The 21691-nt window shown below is 37.7% G+C and overlaps 1 protein-coding gene across 1 annotated transcript; it reads left to right on the top strand.

Moving 5' to 3' along the window:
* Positions 1 to 42: 42 nt before the first annotated feature.
* Positions 43 to 18558, top strand: C3H5orf22 (chromosome 3 C5orf22 homolog). Its single transcript, XM_041750321.1, has 9 exons — positions 43 to 204; positions 1801 to 1946; positions 4100 to 4249; positions 6775 to 7204; positions 9700 to 9762; positions 10000 to 10121; positions 13152 to 13218; positions 14645 to 14784; positions 17842 to 18558. The coding sequence occupies exons 1-9, from the start codon at positions 103 to 105 to the stop codon at positions 17972 to 17974; spliced, it is 1353 nt and encodes a 450-aa protein (XP_041606255.1). The 5' UTR covers positions 43 to 102; the 3' UTR covers positions 17975 to 18558.
* Positions 18559 to 21691: the final 3133 nt, after the last annotated feature.

A 21691-nucleotide genomic window follows, 5' to 3' on the forward strand; every position in this document is an offset into this window, starting at 1 on the left:
ACAGCTTCCAATCAGGAACCGCAACCGGGTGAGCGCGCGTTTCCACCCGGGAGGGGCAGCGCGGGCGGCCCGGGTGCTAGTCTCGCGACTGCGGCGCCGGGGATGCTGCCGAGCGGGAAGGCGGCGGGCGACGCGGCGGCGGGGCGCGCGGGTCTGCGGCGCTACCCCGCGCTCCCGGTGTGGGTGGTGGAGGATCACCAGGAGGTGAGCGGGCGGCCGCGGGGGGCCGGAGGGAGCCGGACTGCGTGACCCGCGGCGGCTCCATGGCTGCGGGGGAGGCGCCGGAACGACCAGCCGGAGGAGGAGGAGGAGGCGCGGACGGCCGCGGGCGGCGGGCGGCGGGCGGCTCGTTCTCCCCTCGCCGTCCGCCCGGACCCGAAGCCGAGCCTTCCGGCGGCCCCGGCGTCTGGGTGGGAGGCCTCGTGTCCGCCGCGGCGTGGGCCGGGGTCACGGCACTGACCACGGTCCCCGCGGGTCCTGCCACACGCTGGCATATCGAACTCAGTAAAAAAAAAAAAAATGATGTGGGCTGCCGTCCGTGATAGAGACTTGGCGTCGTGGCACCCTTAGGGCCGTTGGTAGTGTTGTCTGCTCGGTGTGCACACAGTCGTCGTACCCGAGCCCTGCTCTTATTTTTTTTTTAAGATTTTATTCATTCATTCATTCATTCATGAGACACAGAGAGAGGCGGAGACACAGGCAGAGGGAGAAGCAGGCTCCACGCAGGGAGCCCGACGTGGGACTCGATCCAGGGGCTCCAGGATCCCGCCCTGGGATTAAAGTGGGGCTAAACCGCTGGGCCACCCGGGGATCCCCCGAGCCCTGCTCTTATAAACACAAAAACTATCTTCTATTTTTATGGCAGTGCCACTTTGGAGTAGCTAAAATGATGACTTCATCCCATCTTCTGGAAGCCTTATAAGGGAGGCCCATAGAGTCAAGACTTTGTTTGTTTTTGTTTTTTGCTTATTGTCTTAACCAGCAGCCCCCTTGGGGCTTCTCTGGATATGAAAGAGGGGCACGATGATCGCCGATTTATGGCTGGAGGAAGTTGGGTTTCCCAGGATGTAGAAAGAATAGTGAGGATGGGCTTGAGAAAAAGCACAGGCACGGGTTAAGGGTGCTTTCAAATTCAGTATTAAACGCAGCACAACCCGGGCAGCCCCCGGGGCTCAGCCCCCGTGGCTCAGCGGTTTAGCACCACCTTCAGCCCAGGGCGTTATCTTGGAGACCCGGGATGGAGTCCCACTTCGGGCTCCCTGCATGGAGCCTGCTTCTCCCTCTGCCTGTGTGTGTGTGTGTTTCTCATGGATAAATAAGATCTTAAAAAAGAAAAACGCAGCACTACCAAGGCTGGAGCAGCAGTAGGTGACTTGGAGACCACCTAGGCTCATCCATCATCCAGAGGTGTGGCAAAGGCCCGGAGACCCATGGTACCTTGAACACCTCTTTGTGCCAGAATGTTTATTAACTGCCAGTTTGTTTGTACGTTTTCCTGAGGGCCAATCCTTGTGTGTTTACCCACATTGAGTTTGTGGCGGGGCCAGATGGAAGCAGGAGATGCCCGGTAAAGCCTGTGGAGGTGCAGGCTGGAACTTAGGAGGAAAACATAAAGCTAACTGGAGACCGCTCTCTATAAGCCCATCTACAGTGAACAAGTTTTATATTTCCCTACTTTTTAACAACTTGATGAGCTTTATATTATATGCAGTTACGTTGAAGCCTTGTTTTTCAGGCTGCAGCAGAGTGTGTGCTCTTGATTTCAGTGCCATTTCTGAACATATGCATGTGTTTTCACAGGTCCTGCCTTATATATACCGGGCCATTGGCTCGAAGCATCTTCCTGCCGGTAACATAAGTTTTGTGCATTTTGATTCACATCCAGACCTCCTTATTCCTGTGAATATGCCAGCTGACACTGTGTTTGACAAGGAAACACTTTTCGGGTAATATGTGGTTTTTGTTCTTTTTTTTTTTTTTGTAAACTCTGCCTCCAGTGTGGGGCTCAAATTCAGGACCAGGAGATCGAGTCACATGCTCCACCAGCTGAGCCAGCCAGGCACTTAGTGATCTTTAATATGCTTGAAATACAATTTGCAGTACGTGATTAACAATTAAGGGAAATAGACTTTCTGAGGTCATGAGTTTTGTTTTCGTTTTCCCTTTATATTTTATTTGGAGCAAATGTTGACTTTCTAAAGGGCCAAATAGTAAATATTTTAGGTTTGCTTACAACATGGTCTCTACCTTCTCTCTCCTCTTATACCTCTCTCTCCTCTTTTCCTATATAGGAAAGCAACCATGGACACTAATGTAACAAATGTCTGCAGCTATATTACAATAAAACTTTATTTACAAAAACAGATGGCCTAGCCAATGTTTGCCAACCTCTGCTTTAGAATTTTAGAAGTAGAAGAGACTTTAGAAGTTACCTGAGCCAGTTGTTCTCCCTTCCTCTTTCCTTTAAAAAATCTGGATACAAAGGCACAAGAAAATGTGTTAAACATGTTGTTCAGGGCAGCCCGGGTGGCTCAGCGCTTTAGCGCCACCTTCAACCCAGGGCATGATCCTGGAGACCCAGGGTTGAGTCCCAATTCAGGCTACTGCTTAGAGCCTGCTTCTCCCTCTGCCCGTGTCTCTGCCTCTGTGTGTGTGTGTGTGTGTGCGTGTGTCTCATGAATAAATAAATTTTAAAAGTCTTTAAAAAATAAAAAAAACATGTTCAGCAATTGTATAGGCAACACATCTTTAATTTGTATATCCTTTCTTCCACTATTGAGTCCTTCCAACCTCTCAGTTTGTGCTACTTTTCCCCTAGAAGGATCATAGGTGATATATTTCTAAGTGACTTACTCGCCTCTCTTCTGTAATAAAGTTCTCTGAATTCTGCAACTGTCTCATTATGTATGCATTTCTTAATGTAGGCTGCTCATACAGTGTAAAAAGTTACATAGCAGTTATTTTTCTTTATAATATGAAACTACGAGATAGATGCTTGGGTGAATTAACTCTAGCCTACTACATTTCTTTCAGTTTGACTTTCTGGAACTCCTTTTTGGAGCACTGATTTCTAAAGTGTGGTAGCTCTACCATTGTTGTTAACTTTTATATTTAAAGGTTTTTATATTTTAGAAATTGAAGAGAATTATGAAACAAGTATGTACAGTTAGTCATAGAATAATAATTCTTAAACTTTCTAGTCTCGGGATGCCTGTATACTCTTAAAAATTACTAAGCTTTTTTTATAAGTTTGGGTAGTATCTATTCACATTTACCATATCTGAAATTAAACCTGAGAAATGTTTAAAATATTAATTCATTTCAAAATAGACTTCAACATGTTACCATAAATACGATTATTTTTATTAAAAATGTATTTTCTAAAGCAAAAAACTTAGAAGAGTAAGAATGTGTAAGTTTTTGCATATCTCTTTAATATTTGTCTTCATAGGAAACAGCTAGATTCTCATATCTGCTTCCACATTCAGTCAGTTGCCATATGTTGTTTTGGTGGAAGTAAAATGAAAATTTAGGAAGAGAATTTTTATAGCCTTTTCAGATAATTATGAATATTCAATACTATACCAAAACTTGACAAGTGGTGTTTTTTTTATAGCTTAGTTCAAATGTAAAGTCCAACAATTCAAATTCAAGTCTAAATAACCATTGTATGTTGATCAGTCTTTCTTTCAAGAAAAGTGGTGTTCAACTCTCAATTGAATTACAAGTGCTTTTCATTAAGACAACCGTTATACTTCGAAGAATGTAGCAGAAGTACTTTCTGCGCATTTCTCATTTTACCACCCAGAATGTTTAAAATGTATATTCAAGTTCAAAGTTTAATAAAACTATGAAGAAACTTTTTACATAAAACTGGCTTTAGAGGGGGACTACTAGTAGACTTGGTACTGTTGCCTTCATCAGTCTTAGGATGCCAACCCATAATTGTCTTGTACCGTCAGTGCAAATGTCAATACAGTGAAAAGGGGAAATGATGCCTTAATGCTATTAGGAAAATTGTTAAACTCTAGTTCTGGGTGAAATTATATTTGGAAAAACCACTCACCAGTAATTTCCATACTTTCTGTTTCTTTTTCAGAGAATTAAGTATTGAGAATTGGATTATGCCTGCAGTTTATGCTGGCCATTTTTCTCATGTTCTGTGGCTTCATCCCCCATGGGCTCAGCAAATCAGAGAGGGCAAACATCACTTTTTAGTAGGCAGAGACACTTCTACTACAACAATCAGGTAATCTCATATTTATGAGTATGAAAGGGGATGTAAAGTAGTGAATGCTGCTTTTGTCTTATTTTGAATCCCCATAATAACTCATGAGTTGCCTACATACAGATGGGCTCAGATTAAGCAAACACCAGGAACAAGTTTTCATGTCTCTTGACCTTCACACACCATTTATATTTTGTTACTGGTCAGGTTGGTTGAGAATAATATCTTCATCCTCTGGAATTCTGGCTGTGTTGATGACTAATTCCATTAAATTATTGAAGTATCTTACAGATTTACATTTCTAATGATACATTTCACTGCTTCCTTACAATATAATTATTGTCTGCTGAATTTAACAATTGCAGTTAAAAAAGCAAAATTATCTCATTTTGAATTTTTTTTTTTTTGAAATTGAATGGCTAAAAAGTAGATTTGGGGTTTTAATTTTAGTAGTATGATTAGCTTTCTTTTTTTTATGATTAGCTTTCGATAATGAATCTAAATTAAGTTAAAGCTGACTTAAGTTGCATGTGCAACTTTTTGTTATATAAGCTGTTTATTCAGTGTTTTAGGAATATTGCAGTACTGCAAACATCTTTAGAAATATTATCATATCCTTGACTTTCTACAGTCTCTTATGATGGAATGAATGTTTTAAGCAGTGATGGCATAACTTTCTCAAAGGGAAAGGAGAGTGGAATAAAAGGGTAGTAATACATTGAAAATGAAATACACAGTCTCTCTCATTGAAAGTGATACTTTTTAGTTTTGATTTATCCTTAATAAATATAATATAGTTAACCTTTGTTCTATGTTCTTATTAATTACACAAATAACTTTCTTTTTTTTTTAAATTTTTTTTTTATTATTTATTTATGATAGTCATATATAGAGAGAGAGGCAGAGACAAGGCAGAGATAAAGGCAGAGGGAGAAGCAGGCTCCATGCACCGGGAGCCCGACATGGGATTCGATCCCGGGTCTCCAGGATCGCGCCCTGGGCCAAAGGCAGGCGCCAAACTGCTGCGCCACCCAGGGATCCCCCACAAATAACTTTCTATATACATGAAAATTGAATTAACTAATAATAGTAACTAATTAACTAATAATATAGTTAACTTTTGTTGTATGTTCTTATTAATTACACAAATAACTTTCTATATACATGAAAATTGAATTGTACTTGGGATAAAATAATAAATAGGACTCCACATAGAATAAATATATATAATGCTGATATATGTGAAAGAATGGTAGTGCATATATTGAGTACTTCAGGGAGTAGACCTCATTTCACCTGTAACAGGTTTTTGCAAAATAAAATAATTTTAAGTTCCAAACAGACATTTGAAACTCAATGTATAACAACAATATTAGGAGGATTTTGATTATCTGATGATTTTACTGAATTCTGTAAGTAAAAGTTTATAGAAGAGACACATACAAGTATGCAGTCTGAGATGTATGTGCTCATACAGATATGAACAAAGTGAAGTGTCCTTTATTAAGGAAGAATACGAATTTAGGTTTGGGGGATATAGCCTTTGTTTTTCTAGGACAGCACAATTTATAACAAGCCTGGATATCAGCTGTATTATGTTGTTAATCTTATTTTGGAAAATTAATACCTTTTTAAATTTGAGACTATATAGCTGGAGGAAGGTGAGTATGAAATAAATATTTTTTTTATTTTATTTTTCAGTATGAAATAAATATTAACCATTATTTTAGTTGAATAGAGCCTGGCTCTGAAAGAAGTATTTATTTTTGCTTTTCCAAGTACTTCCTAAGGTATAATATAGTTGAAAAGCTAAGAATATACTGATATGTCTAAAATCAGAAATCTGTAACTTGTAAAATGCATTCTGCATTGTATAAGATTTTTTAAAGTTGTTTTCCACATTAAAATATTATGGTTATATAAAGTTTGCCAAAACTTTGAAACACATCTGAAGGAGCTTTTGTTAAGAGAAATTCTTTCCAGATGTAATTTTTCCGTTAGTGATTATTTCGACGAAGTTGCAGCAGGTATGAGAAAGATCCAAGACACCAGCTTAAAGATTTGGTTTTTTTCTCATATTAGAGTTTACTGCACATAGTCCAGGGCCTATCTGGCAGTTTACAGGTTTGGAAACCCCAGTTCCTTTTACCTTTTTGCTTCATCTTTGGAGTATTGCCTTTGTCCTCATAGTCCAAGGTGGGCTTGCCATTTCCACATTCACGTGCCAATCAGCAGGTAGAAGAGAGTGCCGTTATGAATCCTTCTCTTCAGTTCACAGTCGTAGTCCAGAACTTAGTCAAATGGCCACCCCTAGCTGCAGTATTAGGCTACGAAGTATAGCCTTTACGTACTTCAGGCAGTTATGTGCCCACCTAAAAACTGGGGGAATACTATTTCTGCAGAGGAACAAGACTTAACAAAAGTAGAGAAAGCTCTCCGTTTTTGTTAAATATATTGTTACATTTCTGTACTGCTTTGGAAATGCTATTTGAAATGTCAACTAATTTGTCCATTTGTCTTTAAAATAGTTTTTTCCTCTAATCCAGGGTTACAAGTACAGATCATTACTTTCTAAGTGATGGTCTTTATGTAACTGAAGACCAGCTAGAGAACCAAAAACCTTTGCAATTGGATGTGATTATGGTAAAACCTTATAAACTCTGTAACAGTCAAGAAGGAAATGATGCAGTGTCTTCTGCTAAGAAGCCAAAGCTAGCACTGGAAGATGCAGAAAACACTGCCTCTACTAACTGTGACTCCTATTCAGAAGGACTGGAAAAGGACACAGTGACACCGAGGGGGGGCCAAACTTGCCTAGAGCAATCATGTTCATGTTTTTCTGAAAGCCAAGAATGCCAGACTACAATCAGCACTGGGGAAATTCTGGAAATTTTGAAGAAAGGGGATGCATTTGTTTTAGATATTGACTTGGATTTTTTTTCAGTCAAGAATCCCTTCAAAGAAATGTTCACTCAGGTAAATGTGGCATTTTTAAAATGTAGATCTTAAGACTTGTATGACACTTCTCTAGATCAAGGATCAGCAAACTTTCTGCAAACAGCCAGATTGTAATTACTTTATTGGAGGTCCCATATGATCTCTTTGACACATTCTTTGTTGTTGTTAAACCTTTTTAAATATGCAGCTGTTTTTTTAATTGAATTGTGTATATACCTTTCTTAACTTGAGGGCCATACAAAAAACAGGTTATAGGTTGTGGGTTGCTGATCCCTGCTCTAGATAGTATTTATTATTTTGTATTTGTTAATTGGGTAACTACATGGGTAGTTAAAAAAAAAAAAAACCAAAATCATGTAGTACAAGTAAGTATATACATTGAAGATGTCACTCTCTCACCCCATCCCCATTCCCTCAGTTTCTTACCTCAGAAACAAACATCATGGCCAGTTTCTTGGTGTATCTTTCTAGAGATATTATATGTATATAAAGAGCTGTGTGACAAATTTTCCACTGTTGGAAAATATGCCTGTTACATATGTACTCTTGGAGCTAATAATTCAGGCCTGTTCATCAGATCTTAAATGCAGAAAGCCAAACAATATTAGCATGCACAGATCTGAGAAGCAACATTTGAGAAACTCCCAAGTGAGCATGCCTGGGTGCATTTTATGGCACAGTAACTGCTTACTTTAACATTTGGGAGTCAAATCTAATCTTTTTGAGATTAAAATTAACTATTTTTTCTACCTAAATTCAGTCTTTGATTTTAATGATCTTGTACTTTACAATCCTAATTTGCATATGTATTGGAAGCTTTTGTGATTTATCAAAGACCTCTAAATAAGTATTGATTAAAAAATAGGTAAGATTTGAGAATTTAGTGTAATCTGAAACAAGAGTGGGAGAACTAGAGTACTCTCCCAACTTGCAAATAAGGGAGAAAAATTGCTGTTTCTTCCTGCTCTTATACACAAGCCAGTGGTTATAAACCATAAGTTTTTAGAATCATGAAATGACCTTAGAATTATTTAGAAAACTTGAAGAACAGGCATATCTGGAAGGTATTAGGAATGTATCTTACAAATATACTCATCAAATATTTTTAATGAAAATTCCTACAAAGTTATATAAGGAACTTAATGACAGTCACTCCTTTTCCAATGCTGTCAGGAGACCTGAGAAGTGGAGATTTTTGTATCCTTTATGCCCTTTGGTACTATGGAACTTTTGGAAAAGAGCATGTATTATATTTTATAATTTAATAGCCATTTTTTTAATATAGTAAAGAAAGTCAGTTATAAGGACACCTGGGTGGCTTAGTGGTTGAGTGTCTACCTTCGGCTCAGGGCATGATCCTGGAGTTCTGGGATCGAGTCCCACATCGGGCTCCCCTTGGGGAGCCTCCTTCTCCCTCTGCCTATGTCCCTGCCCCTCTCTCTCTCTCTCTCTCTCTCTCTCTCTCTCTCTCTCTGTGTGTTTCTCATGAATAAATAAATAAAATCTTAAAAAAAAAAAAAGTTGTTTACCTTTTTTAAAGAGCATGGCCTGAAGTCCAGAATGAGTTTAGTTCTGTTATTTATACTGCTTATTTGCTGTATGATCTTGGGAAAGTTACTTTACCTTTCTGACCCACGGTTTCCTCAAGTATAAAATCAAAATAATCACAAAATTCACAGGATTAGTATGATGAGGATAGTGGCACATTGTGCTTAGTGAACTTCAGCTCTTGCATGTATACTCTTCCCAACAACACTCCTAAATGGGATTACTGGGGCCAGATACACCTACCTATAACGGAGCTATTTAGCGTGCTAAATGGGGAGAGACATCCTCTTGCAAAGTCTTCGCTTAGCAGCCATCCTTCTGTTATATCTGCCTCCAGTATTGCCTTTGAACTTCCAAGTTCTCTTCTGCAGGCTTGGAAAGGACTGCAAAGTGAATATGGAGTTTTGATTGTTATTAAAGACATGTTTCTTTCCTATACATAGCTAAAATCTGTTGAGATCCTAGGATGTATCCATTTATATAGTAGAATATTATTAGAAATCTTCTTTCAAGTCAAGTCTTTTTCCTTAGTTAATTTTCATGCATTCTTGTCAGGATAGAGTCACCCTAAAGAAATGACATTGTTTACAATGACGTCTGAGTTATACATTTTTCCCGACTTTCACAGGCTAATCTTTAAATGATTGTCTAAGATATTCTCCTTATATTGTAGCCATTTGTTACTTTTAAAGCATATCATTGAAAAACAATTAGGGGGGGTCCCTGGGTGGCTCAGGGGTTTGGCCCCTGCTTTCGGCCTAGGATGTGATCCTGGAGTCCGGGGATTGAGTCCCACATCAGGCTCCGTGCATGGAGCCTGCTTCTCCCTCTGCCTGTGTCTCTGCTTCTCTCTTTCTCTCTCTCTCTGTCTCTCATAAATAAATAAATAAAATCTTTAAAAATAATAATAATAACAACAATTGGGGTTTTTTTTCTAGTATATGGATTTTTGTTTTGTTTTCCAGGAAGAGTACAAAATCTTACAAGAGCTGTACCAGTTTAAAAAGCCTGGTACCAACCTGACAGAGGTATCCTTCATTTGTTTCTTTTGGGTTTTGTCTATTTATCACATATCTAATAATATAGCTCATTAGAGTGCTCTCACATCTAACCAAAATCTTTGTGTGTTTATTGGGGAAGCCCATGCTTAGTACTTACAAGTCCTGGTTTTAACTAATTGAACTGGTATTTTAATTCCAATGGGATTTCACTTATTTTTTTCAAAGACTAATTACTATATTCTTGGCTTTTCAATATGTTTAAAGGAAGATTTGGTAGATTGTGTTGATACTCGAATTCATCAGTTAGAAGATTTAGAAGCTGCTTTTGCTGATTTGTGTGATGGTGACAATGAAGAAACTGTACAGAAATGGGCTTCAAACCCTGGGTAAGACCTTGCAACATATTTTTCCCCAACTCTATTCTACTCATAGACATATTGTTTAATTTTCTAGATAAATTACATTTTAAAAATTAGTATTAAGTGCCAACACAAACTTACTAACAATGGTTAGCCTTTCCTGAGTGTTTTCTTTGTGCCCAATTCTAAGATTTTTCCTTGCATTTCTCTCACTTATCCCCCACAACAATTTGATGGCTTCGTTGTTATTATGTTCATTTTATACATGAGGAAACTAAGGCCCAGAGGTTTAAGTTGCTCAAAATCACATAAAATCATATAGTGGCTGCCTGTTTTATATATAAGATGTGGTGCTAGGTCTTAAGGAAGATTAAAGATTGGTAAGACAGCCCCTATTGTAAGAATAAGAAAAAAAAAAATAACCTATCAATAAAAAAGCAAATGACTAGACAAGGAAATTCTAATGTGAAAACTTGCCTCCTTTTAAGGATAGCCTGACTATGAGTAGAAGCTCAAGCTGGCCATGGCATGAGAGAATTGGATTTGATAGCTGGATCCTTCATCAGATCCTCTGTTTGGCCGATTGTCCAGCATTAAGATTACTTTGAAAACATGGAGAAAAAAGTTCTTTTGGCACAGCATCTGTCAAGTTATAGGGTGGGGTGAAGAGTGCCTTTGGTATTAAAGCAAGTTTGGAAGAGTGTTGAGATAAATAGTACAGTTACTTTTCCCTGAACTAAATCTATTTTTTTTCCTAGTGCAGTGTAGTTGGCATACTATATTACATTAATCTCAGGTATATAAAATAATGAATTGATAATTTTTTATATTATACAGATATAATATAAGCATAGTTACCATCTGTCACTATATAATGTTATTACGATACCATTGGCTACATTCCCTATGCTTTAGTTTTTATCTGTGTGACTTATTTATTGTAGGACTAGCAGTTGGGACCTCTTAATCCCCTTCACCTATTTCACCCATCTCCCTACCCCCTCTGGTAGTCACCAGTTCTTTGTATTTATGAATCTGTTTCTGTTTTTGTTTGTTCATCTGTTCTGCTTCCATATACATCCATATACAGATCATGTGGTATTTATATGACTTAACTTCATTTAGCGTGATAATCTGTAGGTCCATCCATGTTGTCAATGAATGCCAAAATTTCATTCTTTTTTATAGCTGGGTAATATTCCATTGTCTATATATGCTACATCTTCTTTATCCATTCATCAGTCAATAGACACTTGGGTTGCTTCCATATCTTGACTGTTGTAAATAATGTAGTAAAGATAGGAGTGCATAGATCTTTTTGAATTAGTGTTTTTTTTTTTTCCATTGGGTAAATACCTAGCAGTGAAATTACTGGATTGTATATTTCTATTTTTTAATTTTTTGAGGAACTTGCATACTATTTTCCCAGTGGCTGCACCAATTTACATACTTATCAATAGAACACAAAGTCTCCCTTTTTCTACATCCTCATCAACATTTGTTACTTCCTATTCTTTGATTCCAGCTATTCTGACTGGTTTGAGGTCATTTCTCACTGTGATTATGGTTTGCATTTCCCTGGAGATTAGTGATGTTAGGTCTCTGAAATAATTCTTTAAATCAGAGTTAGAATCATAGTATTTTGAGCCATTAAGACTTGTTATGTCATAGGTATTTAAAATAATTCATCAGATAACTAGAAGAATGCAGAAGAAACAAATAGAGGTTGTCTCTGGTGAGAGGAATTCTATGACTAAAAGATGAAGTTAGGAGAAAGAAACATCGTTTACTATGTGTATATTACCTCTTCAAAATATTAGGTGTAATTTTTGTTTAAATACAAAATAATGAGAAACATCTCTGAAATATAAATATAAAACTTTATTATCACTAAGGAAAACTGTGGTATTATATTGATCACATTAGTCAATATTGACCGAGCATTTGAACATCAGTTCACACTTTTCCTCTTCAGTATAGGGAACTAGTTCAAGAAATGATTCCTTCCTTTTTGAAATTATGATGGAAGAGGGAGATGTAGGAATAATTCACAAGATGTGATTCTTTCTGGAAATACTGAAAAGTACCTATTATTTTGTGATTTTTGATGTCTCAAGCCAAGTTTAAAACTTAAAACAAAATAGCATGAAAACTTTGGAGTCCTGAATCTAGCCCATAGATGGAGCCACCTTTCACTGATATCCACTGTGCCTGATGAGCATGCCCAGTTAACTCTTCATCACCTGCAGAGAGTTCTATCTCAGACTTGAAGAAACACTGAGGCTACAACAGAAGCAAGTTCACACTATGACTGGAATTGGGGGAATAAAAGAATAACACAGAGGAAAAGTGGGTGAGACAAGCAAGAAAGGTCTCCCCAAACTTACCATGCCCCTGAAGGGCCAGATCCTCAGCATGAAGGAGTCTTCACTATTAAAAAGCAGAGGAGGTAGGTGATTAGGGTCCAGAAGCCCAGAGAGTGTTCACAATAAAAAGAAGTAACAGGTTGAGTGGACAAATAGGCCTCCATGCCTCTTTTCTTTCTTTTTCCCCCCTCCCACCAGATAAGTAGATATTGGTAGGGGAGGCAAAATACTAGACACATTAATTAATCATGGCTCCCAAAGTGTTCCACCTAAATTAAATCACTTAAAGGCACTATTGTTAGTATACCACATGTATAGAACTTTGCCATTTGTAATTGTGTATGTCCATGCTCTTAAATTTTTTGAAAACTATCTTTTTCATCACCATGTGCTAAAATTAGTTTTCTTGCTGTTCAAAATAATTTTTAAAGTCACATTTTTAAATAAGAGGAAAATCTCAATTTCTTGATACTAATTTTCAACCTGTAACACAATCTGTAATCTTGGAGGTAAGAAAAAACAGGGAACATTTATTTCTTAATATTTTAAGATATTTGAATATCTTTATCTTTCATTTCTCAAGCATCATATGAAACATTGTTAAAGGTAATTTTAAGTGTAATATATCATTTGCTTCTGTAATTTTAGTTGAGGCAGTGTGATATTTAATTAAAGGGTGACTTTTTTCCAGAATGGAATCACTAATTCCACTTGTACAGAGTTTGAAAAAACGGATGGAAGTACCAGACTATGAAATGGTAAATACTTTATATTGAAGTATAAAATTTATCCTTTAGGAAAGCATTTTTCTGGGTAGAAAAAGTACTTTTTGTTAAAGTGGTATTCTTTTATTTGTGTTCTAGGAAAGTGTAAATGAATTATTTTTTATAAATGAGAAGGAATGAAAAAATATATAACTTTTTAGAAGTCAGAATACTGGAAAGGTTTTCCAGAAAAAAAATTAACTTTTTAGGGCAGCCAGGGTGGCTCAGCGGTTTAGCGCCTGCCTTCAGCCCAGGGCGTCATCCTGGGGACCAAGGATTGAGTCCCACATCGGGCTCCCTGCATGGAGCCTGCTTCTCCCTCTGCCTGTGTCTCTGCCTCTCCGTCTGTCTCTCATGAATAAATAAATAAAATCTTTAAAAAAAAAAATAAACTTTTCCCAATTTTATGTATAAAGCAAAAGTGCTGTGTATTTTTTTATTTTATTTATGGTCAGATCTCTACTTGCCAGAGAGAAGAAAGTATACAATTTTTAAAGTTTGTTAATTCATTTTCATACTCCCTTCTTTTTTTCTTTCCTCTCTCTCAAAACTTTTCTGATTGTAAAAACCAGGAGAAAGACAAAAGAAGGTGCTCTGGCAAGTGCAGCTCGGCTACATCAGCTGTATCACTGACTTTGTTTGCCAACAGTGATCCGAAAGCTGTGGTAAAAGTGGATACTTTCAAAGATAATTTCTTTTATTTATATCATTTTGCAGTCTTTGAAGTATACATTTTCTCATTTGAAATTCAAATGCCTTTTCTCAGATTTTGTGCCAAAACTGAGACCTGCAAGTCATCTTTTACTCCTGGTGCCTTTTTGACTTCAATAAACTGTGTTTTTGCTCTAGTGTTTTCTTTAGTTGCAGAATACAATCAAACCACCTTCTTTGAACTGAAGTTTATATACGATTTAGTGCCAACTTTTTAAGAATAAAAAATACTAGCAAAAGAATATTTTGGTTAAATTGAACCTAATCCAAAACCCACTTTGTTTTTTTAATGGCAATTTTTAAGAATGATAAAGTTAGAAGATACTTACGGTTTAAAAATGCTTTGAGCTTGGGATGCCTGGGTGGCTCAGCGGTTTAGCCTGGGCCACCTTTGGCCCAGCCTTCGGCCCAGGACATGATCCTGGCGTCCCAGGATAGAGTCCCACATCAGGCTCCCTGCGTGGAGCCTGCTTCTCCCTCTGCCTGTGTCTCTGCCTCTCTCTCTCTCTCTTTCTCTCTCTCTCTTTCATGATTGAATAAATAAAAATAAAATTTTAAAAAAATACATCAGGCCCAAACAGATGTACAGGCTTGTTCTCCCAAGACTTTAGAGAACAGGTAAGATTTATCAGCAAGGACATTAATGGTTAAAGAATCTTCTAAAAACAACAAAGCCTTACAGTGTAATTTTTAATTTTTTTATTTTCAGGTTCACCAGGCTGGTCTAACCTGCGATTACTCAGAACTTCCTCACCATATCAGCACAGAACAAGAAATTGAGTATCTTATTCAGTCTGTATATTATTTACTGAAAAATTTACCAAAACCTACTCTTGTGACAATTGCAAGGTAAGTGTGGTAGCCTGAATAATGGCCCACTAAAGATATTCACATCCTAATCTCCAGAACCTGTATATATGTTATCTTGTATAGGAAAAGAGACTTTGCAGATGTAATTAACTTAAGGATCTTGAAATGAGATCACCCTAGATTATCCAGTGGGCCAGTGTGATCACAGTGGTCCTTAAGCAAGGAGGACAAGAGGGTCAGAATCAGAGAAATGAAAAGATGCTATCTGCTAGCTTTGAAGATGGAGGATTAGGGCCACAAACTAAGGAATGCAGGCAGCCTCTAGAAGCTGGAAAGATGGGGAAACAGATGCTGCCCTAGAACCTAGAGAAGAATGTGGCCCTGATAGCATCTTCATTTTAGGACTTCTGATCTCCAACAAAACTATAATGTTTTGTTCCTTTAAGCCACTAAATTTGTGGTAATTTGTTACAGCAGCCATAGGAAATTATTAATATAGTCTCCATAGATGAATCTAATGATGACAACTAATACAGTAATTCTAACCAATTTTTTACCTATTCAACTCAAAATTCAGATTTGTATTTTCTCTTTCCTCTTAGTAATGGTTGGCAAACAACATATAGTTCTTGTTATCTTGTCTTTAAAGTTGGTGATACTATTCAGATTAACACAAGAATTCCCATTTGTGTGTCTACAGATGAATATTTACCTGATGCCATATTTCAGATTTGAAAATAATATGCTGCATAGTTACAACAATTTAATGAAACTTTTCTGTATTAATCTTTGGGCTGGTTTTATATGGAACTGTGAGGTTAACACTTTAATGTATTTTATGACAAATATTTTATAGTGCCCTTTTACCATCTGAAATGAAATTCATAGGTAACGTAACCCACATACATACACACTTTAAGTATATGGAAATGTTATACATAATATATATAGATAATATAATTGTCGTAGCCCAGTTAGGCTGCAATAACAGAATGCCATAGACCATGTGGCTTATAAACAGTAGAAATTCCTTTCTCACAGTCCTGGATGCTGGGTAGTCCAAGATAAAGTCACCCAGATTCAATGTGGTGAAGGCCTCCTTCCTGGTTCACAGACAGCCATCTTCTCCCTATAACCTCACATAATGGCTGGGGTAAAGGAGCTCTCTGGGGACTCGTTTATAATAGCACTAATCTCACTCATGAGAAACAACCCTCATGACTTAATCACCTCTGAAAGGCTTCACCTCCAAATATCACATTGGGGATTAGGTTCAATGAATGAATTCTGGAGGGACATATTTAGTCTATAACAATAACCTACCTGTACTCATAATTTAAATATATGTTTATATATGTGTATATACACACACAAATCATCGTAACATAAAAGAAATGAAAGTAACTGATATGCACTAAAATGCCACACAAAAGGTGCCTGGGTGGCTCAGTCAGTCAAGCATCTGCCTTTGGCCCAGGTTAATCTTGGGGTCCTTGTATCGAGTCCCATGTCAGGCTCCCTACCCAGCAGGGAATCTGCTTCTCCCTCTCCCTTTGCCCCTTCCCCTCACTCATGTACTCACATGCGTGCACGCCCTCTCTCTCTCAAATAATAAAATCTTTAAAAAAAAAAATTGTTTTAAGCCACAGAAAACTAGCATCTTTACAAAGAGTCACTAAATAGAACAGTTATATGTGCAGACAATTACTCATGTGATGTATTGGGCAGATACTATGAACACAGCACTGCCATAGTGACACGGTTTTTCTAGTCATAACCTCTTGGTAAAGTTCTGAACTTAAAGTTCAGTCTTCCCTAAATATACAGAGTAGTTGCGTTTCTGGGAAATTTGTTTATATTTAATCCATTTTCAAAAATACTTTGTTCATATGTAGAAGAGTATTAAATTCTAGCCTTAAAAAAATTAAAAACAGGTTTTTTTCACTTACGTGAGTGTTCTGTGGACTTTGGAAAGTATATATGACAGAAGACAAGTACTTTTATTTACATTCAGATTGCAGGACTGTCCTATACATTGCAAGAATTCTAGCAGCCTTGCCCTCTTGCCTTGGCCCTTTAATTGTTACTGTGACAATCAAAAATGTACCTACAGATTTCCAATACTCCCTCTTGGGGGTAGCTCCCAAGAACTACTCTAACAGTGTTTTAAAGAAGCCAGATATCTTTTTGAAAGCATTGAAGTACTCCTTATTTGTTAAGGCTTATAAATTAAACTTTTATATATGATAACTTTCTCCAAGTAGGTCTTTATCTGCATGTATATATGGGTATATATATCCCTTCTTTTCTCCTTAATACCACTTGGGAAACTAATCCCAATACCAGCACATCTCCACATTTCATTTTGGATAATTCTATATACCTGTATAGTTGACAAGTAGTTTTTAGAAGCAGAAACCTTTTATCGGGAATGCCTGGGTAGCTCAGCGGTCGAGTGTCTATGTTTGGTTCAGGGCACGATCCCAGAGTTCTGGGATCGAGTCCCGCATTGGGCTTCCTGCGTGAAGCCTGCTTCTCCCTCTGCCTATGTCTCTGCCTCTCTCTCTGTGTCTTTCATGAATAAATAAATAAAATCTTAAAAAATAATAAAAAAAAGAAACCGTTTATCAGTTGGAAAGCCTCTACTCTTAATTTCTAGCCCTTCTGTTCCCATAATAAAAGAATGAGAAAGACGCCCAATCACTAAGATAATAACCTCCCAGTATTTGCAGTATCTCCCTTTGAGGGAAACAGCCGCAATTAAGCACTGAGGCTTTGAAGACATGATGTGTCATTTTGAATCCCATCACCAGCACTTACAACTAGGTGACCTATGCAGGTTAATTTTCTGTTTCAGAATCTTTTAAAGGAATAGTAAATATGTATTTCATAGAGTTGCTGAGAAGATTTAAAGAACATAATGTAATGCTCCTGACCTAGATTAAACTTTTAGTAGCTTTTAACTGTTACTATTCCAAAATGCAACATACCTTCATTTCTATTTTATACTGAAATCAACACATGCAGACTTTTCCTCACAACATGGTATGATCTCATCTTATTTACATTTTTTTTTCTTTCTCCTCTTGGTTCCAGGTCAAGTCTGGACGATTACTGTCCTTCTGAGCAAGTTGACACCATTCAAGAGAAAGTCCTCAATGTGCTACGCTCCCTCTATGGAGCTGTAGACATTCACTTGGTGTATTTAGCAGAATGTTCTCCACCTTGAAACAACAAAACACAAGGCTCCTATTACATCTAGTTGTAATAACAGGGTTTTCATTAACTTATTTGTAATGAGTCTTCCAGAGAAGACTTGGTTTTTATATTAACTTTAAGTTAAAATCGTTTCGGTATTTTGTCTCAAGACAGGTATCATCAGTTGTTGAATGATGACAATTTTTTTAACATCAGGTCTACCCCCACCATTTGTTGCTTATTTTTCTTCCTTTCCACCATTGTCTTCTTCATTTTGTAAGGGTTGGTATTTTTCCACTTTCCCTCTAGGCTAATTGGACTGTACAACATTCATTCATTCATTTATTCAGTCAACCACCTGACATTTATTGAGCACTTACAAGTGCCAAACATGATTAAGTGCTGGGTGTATGGTAATGAACAGAATAGACAAGGTCTCCTGCCCTCTTAGAGGACAGCTGAGAAACAAATTCTGGATTATGAGAAGTATTATGAAGGAAAGGACAACCACAAACATATTTTAGGCTTTTAGTACTCAGGGTATCTAGGCTGTATAAGAAAGTAACATTCTCAAAAGCTACTACCAAAAATAAATAAATAAACAAACAAACAAACTTGCAATCCACGAAAATATTGCAGAAAATCTACCTTTCCAAGACTGCCAGGGTTGTGGCCCAGCTCTCACAGTTGGGATGGAAGAGTGAAGTCAACTAACAAAATTTTCTTTGCTAATCAGAAAAGTCCTTCAGGGTTTTCAGTGCCTCCAGATGATCATCAGTATGGGCATCGATTATAGTTCCTGAGTGCTACTTAATTGGCAGCCCAGGTTGATAATTTCATCAAATAAGTTAGCTTTTAATACAAATAGAAAAAAGGATAAATTCTTAATTCTGACCTACCGTAAATACCCAAAGACTTAACTGCCTTCCATCGGCCTCTCTGTGCATAAGAGAGCCTGAGTCCCTCTTAATCAGGGAACTTTTCATTTGCTTAATTTATCAGTCTTCCCTCTTGAGTACTCCTCATGTTCAGCAATAATTTTTACCTACCTGATTTTTTTTTTTTTAAATAGGATGGTATTTAGAGGGGGAAAAACACCCATCCATTCCTCGGTCCTAGCACAGCAGTTGTTTTCATTTTTGCATGTAATTTTTGGGCTTTGACTACATGTGTATATGTTGAGTTGCATGTAGCTACAATTGTAGTGGTTACATAACTTGATGGCTAACACTGAGTCACATTACCATTGCCACTCAGTAGATGGCACCAGATCCCATTTTTCCAAAAATGCTGTTTTCCAGCACATTTTTCTTGTCACCAAATTGATTTCCCAAGGCTGATAGTGTGAATGCCTATTTCTGCTGTGAAAAACAAAGTGATTCAGCTTTCCACTTTAATAGAACATTATGTGCCAAAAAGTTTTCTCTGTAAATTCAGAATTGCTAACAGTGCTGTTTATTTTTAAATTTCGAAAAAATGTTATTAGAGTTGTAAGTAGATGTTACTTTTATGAGTAAATTATTTTGTGTGCTAAAAGAAATAAAGGTATGTTTTGAGGTTTTAAGGATTTAAAACCAAACTAGCACTAGTTAATTGTATATGATCTCAGTGTGTTCATAGCACTGATCTTATGAATCTGCTTGAGTAGTCATTTATTATGATTCCCATAACTCGATGTGACTCATCATTGTTTTAACTCAGGTAAAATAAAAGGGCATCAATTTATTTTTTTTTTTTGTGATACTCATATTGTTTAGTTTTCCTGCTCTGTGATTCTCTTTGAATGAAATTCAGTCCCTATTTGTTGACTACCACCAACTTGATAAGTTATGTCACTGTGCATTTCAAATAGGAAGATAGTTTATCAAGACATTCTTCATTCGTGTTCTAAGTACCAGTGAGGACTACCACCATACCAGGGATTTGGATTATGTGCAAATATCACTGAGGTATGGGATTTTGAGCAATTTTGTGTGTGTGTGTGTGACTTAAATGTAAGCATTGACCAAGAGCTTTGGTATTAACAAGTGTATATTTCCCAGTATCAAAGAAGAGAAGTCTTTTTTTTTTCCCCTTCAGAAATAGTTTCTGTAGACCTCTATCTTTGAGTGTTCTGGGTCCTCAAGGAGCTCTTAGTCAAAGTTCTTCACTCTTTATATGATATTCTCTCCAAATCCTTCATCTGTTTTAGCAGTAGAGGCTTGGATTGCTGGCAATGGATTCATCCTACTGCTAGTAGTTTATAGTCAATGGTGTGTTTTTTAATACAGGATTGATTATCTCATTCACCACCCATCTTAAGAGAAAGCACTTGCGTAAAACTGAAGGAGTTTTTGTTGGGGATCTTTCAGAACTGCTCGAGATACACGAGGGTCAGTTGTGTAACTATGTCCTTATTGGACTGTGCCTGGTCGTCCTGAGTCACAGCACTCTCTTGTAGCACTTGTTTCTAAGTTAACTGGTCCTGCACTGTCTGGTTTGTAGTTCTAGCTGTACTCCTGGGATTCCAAACATCAGTGCCATTCTCCCCTTTATTCTAATTTGGTTTCAACAAATGAAGTTACAGTCACTGAGAAGGTTTCTGTGGGCCTGGATCCTTAGGGAGTTCCCTGAACAGTAAACATTCCGGTCACTCACTGGAAGGGTATGTCTTATCATTGGAAGTAGTAAGTCGGCATTCGATACATTACTATCTTATGAGTTTGGTTCCTATAATTCAAAAGCAGGAGCTCATCACCGAGGCTGAAGCAAGGCTGAGATTGTAGGATTTTACCTCCTTTGAGGGCCTTGTCGAATAGTCAGCTGACCTCCAGCTACAGCTTCCCTACCATGTCTGTAACTTCAAAGTGCTCGTCAATGGCAGGTAGACCTCGAAGCCTATCCATCAGCACTGTTCAGGGGCCTTAGCACTGCAGTTGATGTGAAACATGCCAAAATGAAGATAAAAATTGTTACAACTGAATATAGTCGAGCATAGTGGTAGTAGTGTGAACTTACAAGAGCTACTCCCTGGCTCCAGTGTCCCTTCTCCACATTCTCGCCCTGTGCCCTCACAGCCTCAGCTTCCTTAGCACGGTAAGAACTGAACTTGTTGGGATATTCTGAGAAATAACACATATGAAATCCTTAATACAAGAACCATTTGGTAAACATTGGCCATTATTTCCAAACTCAGCTCTACTTTGAAAATCCAATGATGGCTATTCCAACTCTCAACTGCTCTTCTAATGCTGCTCCTAAATCCTGACTTTTTTTTTTTTTTTTAATTCATGAGAGGCACAGAGATAGGGAGAGATACAGGCAGAGGGAGAAGCAGGCTCCCTGAGGGGAGCCTGATGGGGGTCTCAATCCAGACCCGGGATCCCGCCCTGAGCTGAAGGCAGACGCTCAACCACTGAGCCACCCAGGTGCCCCATGATTTTTTTTTACCTCTGTTAGCTTCCACTGTATTTCCATGAATGATGGAATTTCAATGTTTTTTAGTCAAAGAAGGCCGATCCTTGCCCATAAAGAAAGAGGTAACGGCTTTGAGCAGAGTTACTCATAGTATAAAAGTTGTCTCTTGAAATTGGTTCAAACATTCATTTATTCACAATTTAAGAACTTGTACTCATTCAATCGGGGCCAGTGGTGGCAGGGGTGTTGGGGGAGGTGTCAGGAAAGTCAAAGCCTGCCTAGGGTTTTTTCCTCTTTACACTTTACCTGCTGCCTGCTTGCAGATAAAGCTAGGATTTGTGATGCTAAACCT

Source organism: Vulpes lagopus, chromosome 3 (assembly GCF_018345385.1).
Source record: "Vulpes lagopus strain Blue_001 chromosome 3, ASM1834538v1, whole genome shotgun sequence".
NCBI classification, from domain to species: Eukaryota; Metazoa; Chordata; class Mammalia; order Carnivora; family Canidae; genus Vulpes; species Vulpes lagopus.

Coding starts and splice junctions, on each gene's coding strand:
- C3H5orf22 (XM_041750321.1), top strand. CDS start 103: ATGCTGCCGAGCGGGAAGGCGGCGGGCGACGCGGCGGCGGGGCGCGCG. Junction 10,122..13,151: donor AAATGGGCTTCAAACCCTGG/GTAAGACCTTGC, acceptor ACTTTTTTCCAG/AATGGAATCACTAATTCCAC. Junction 14,785..17,841: donor ACTCTTGTGACAATTGCAAG/GTAAGTGTGGTA, acceptor TCTTGGTTCCAG/GTCAAGTCTGGACGATTACT.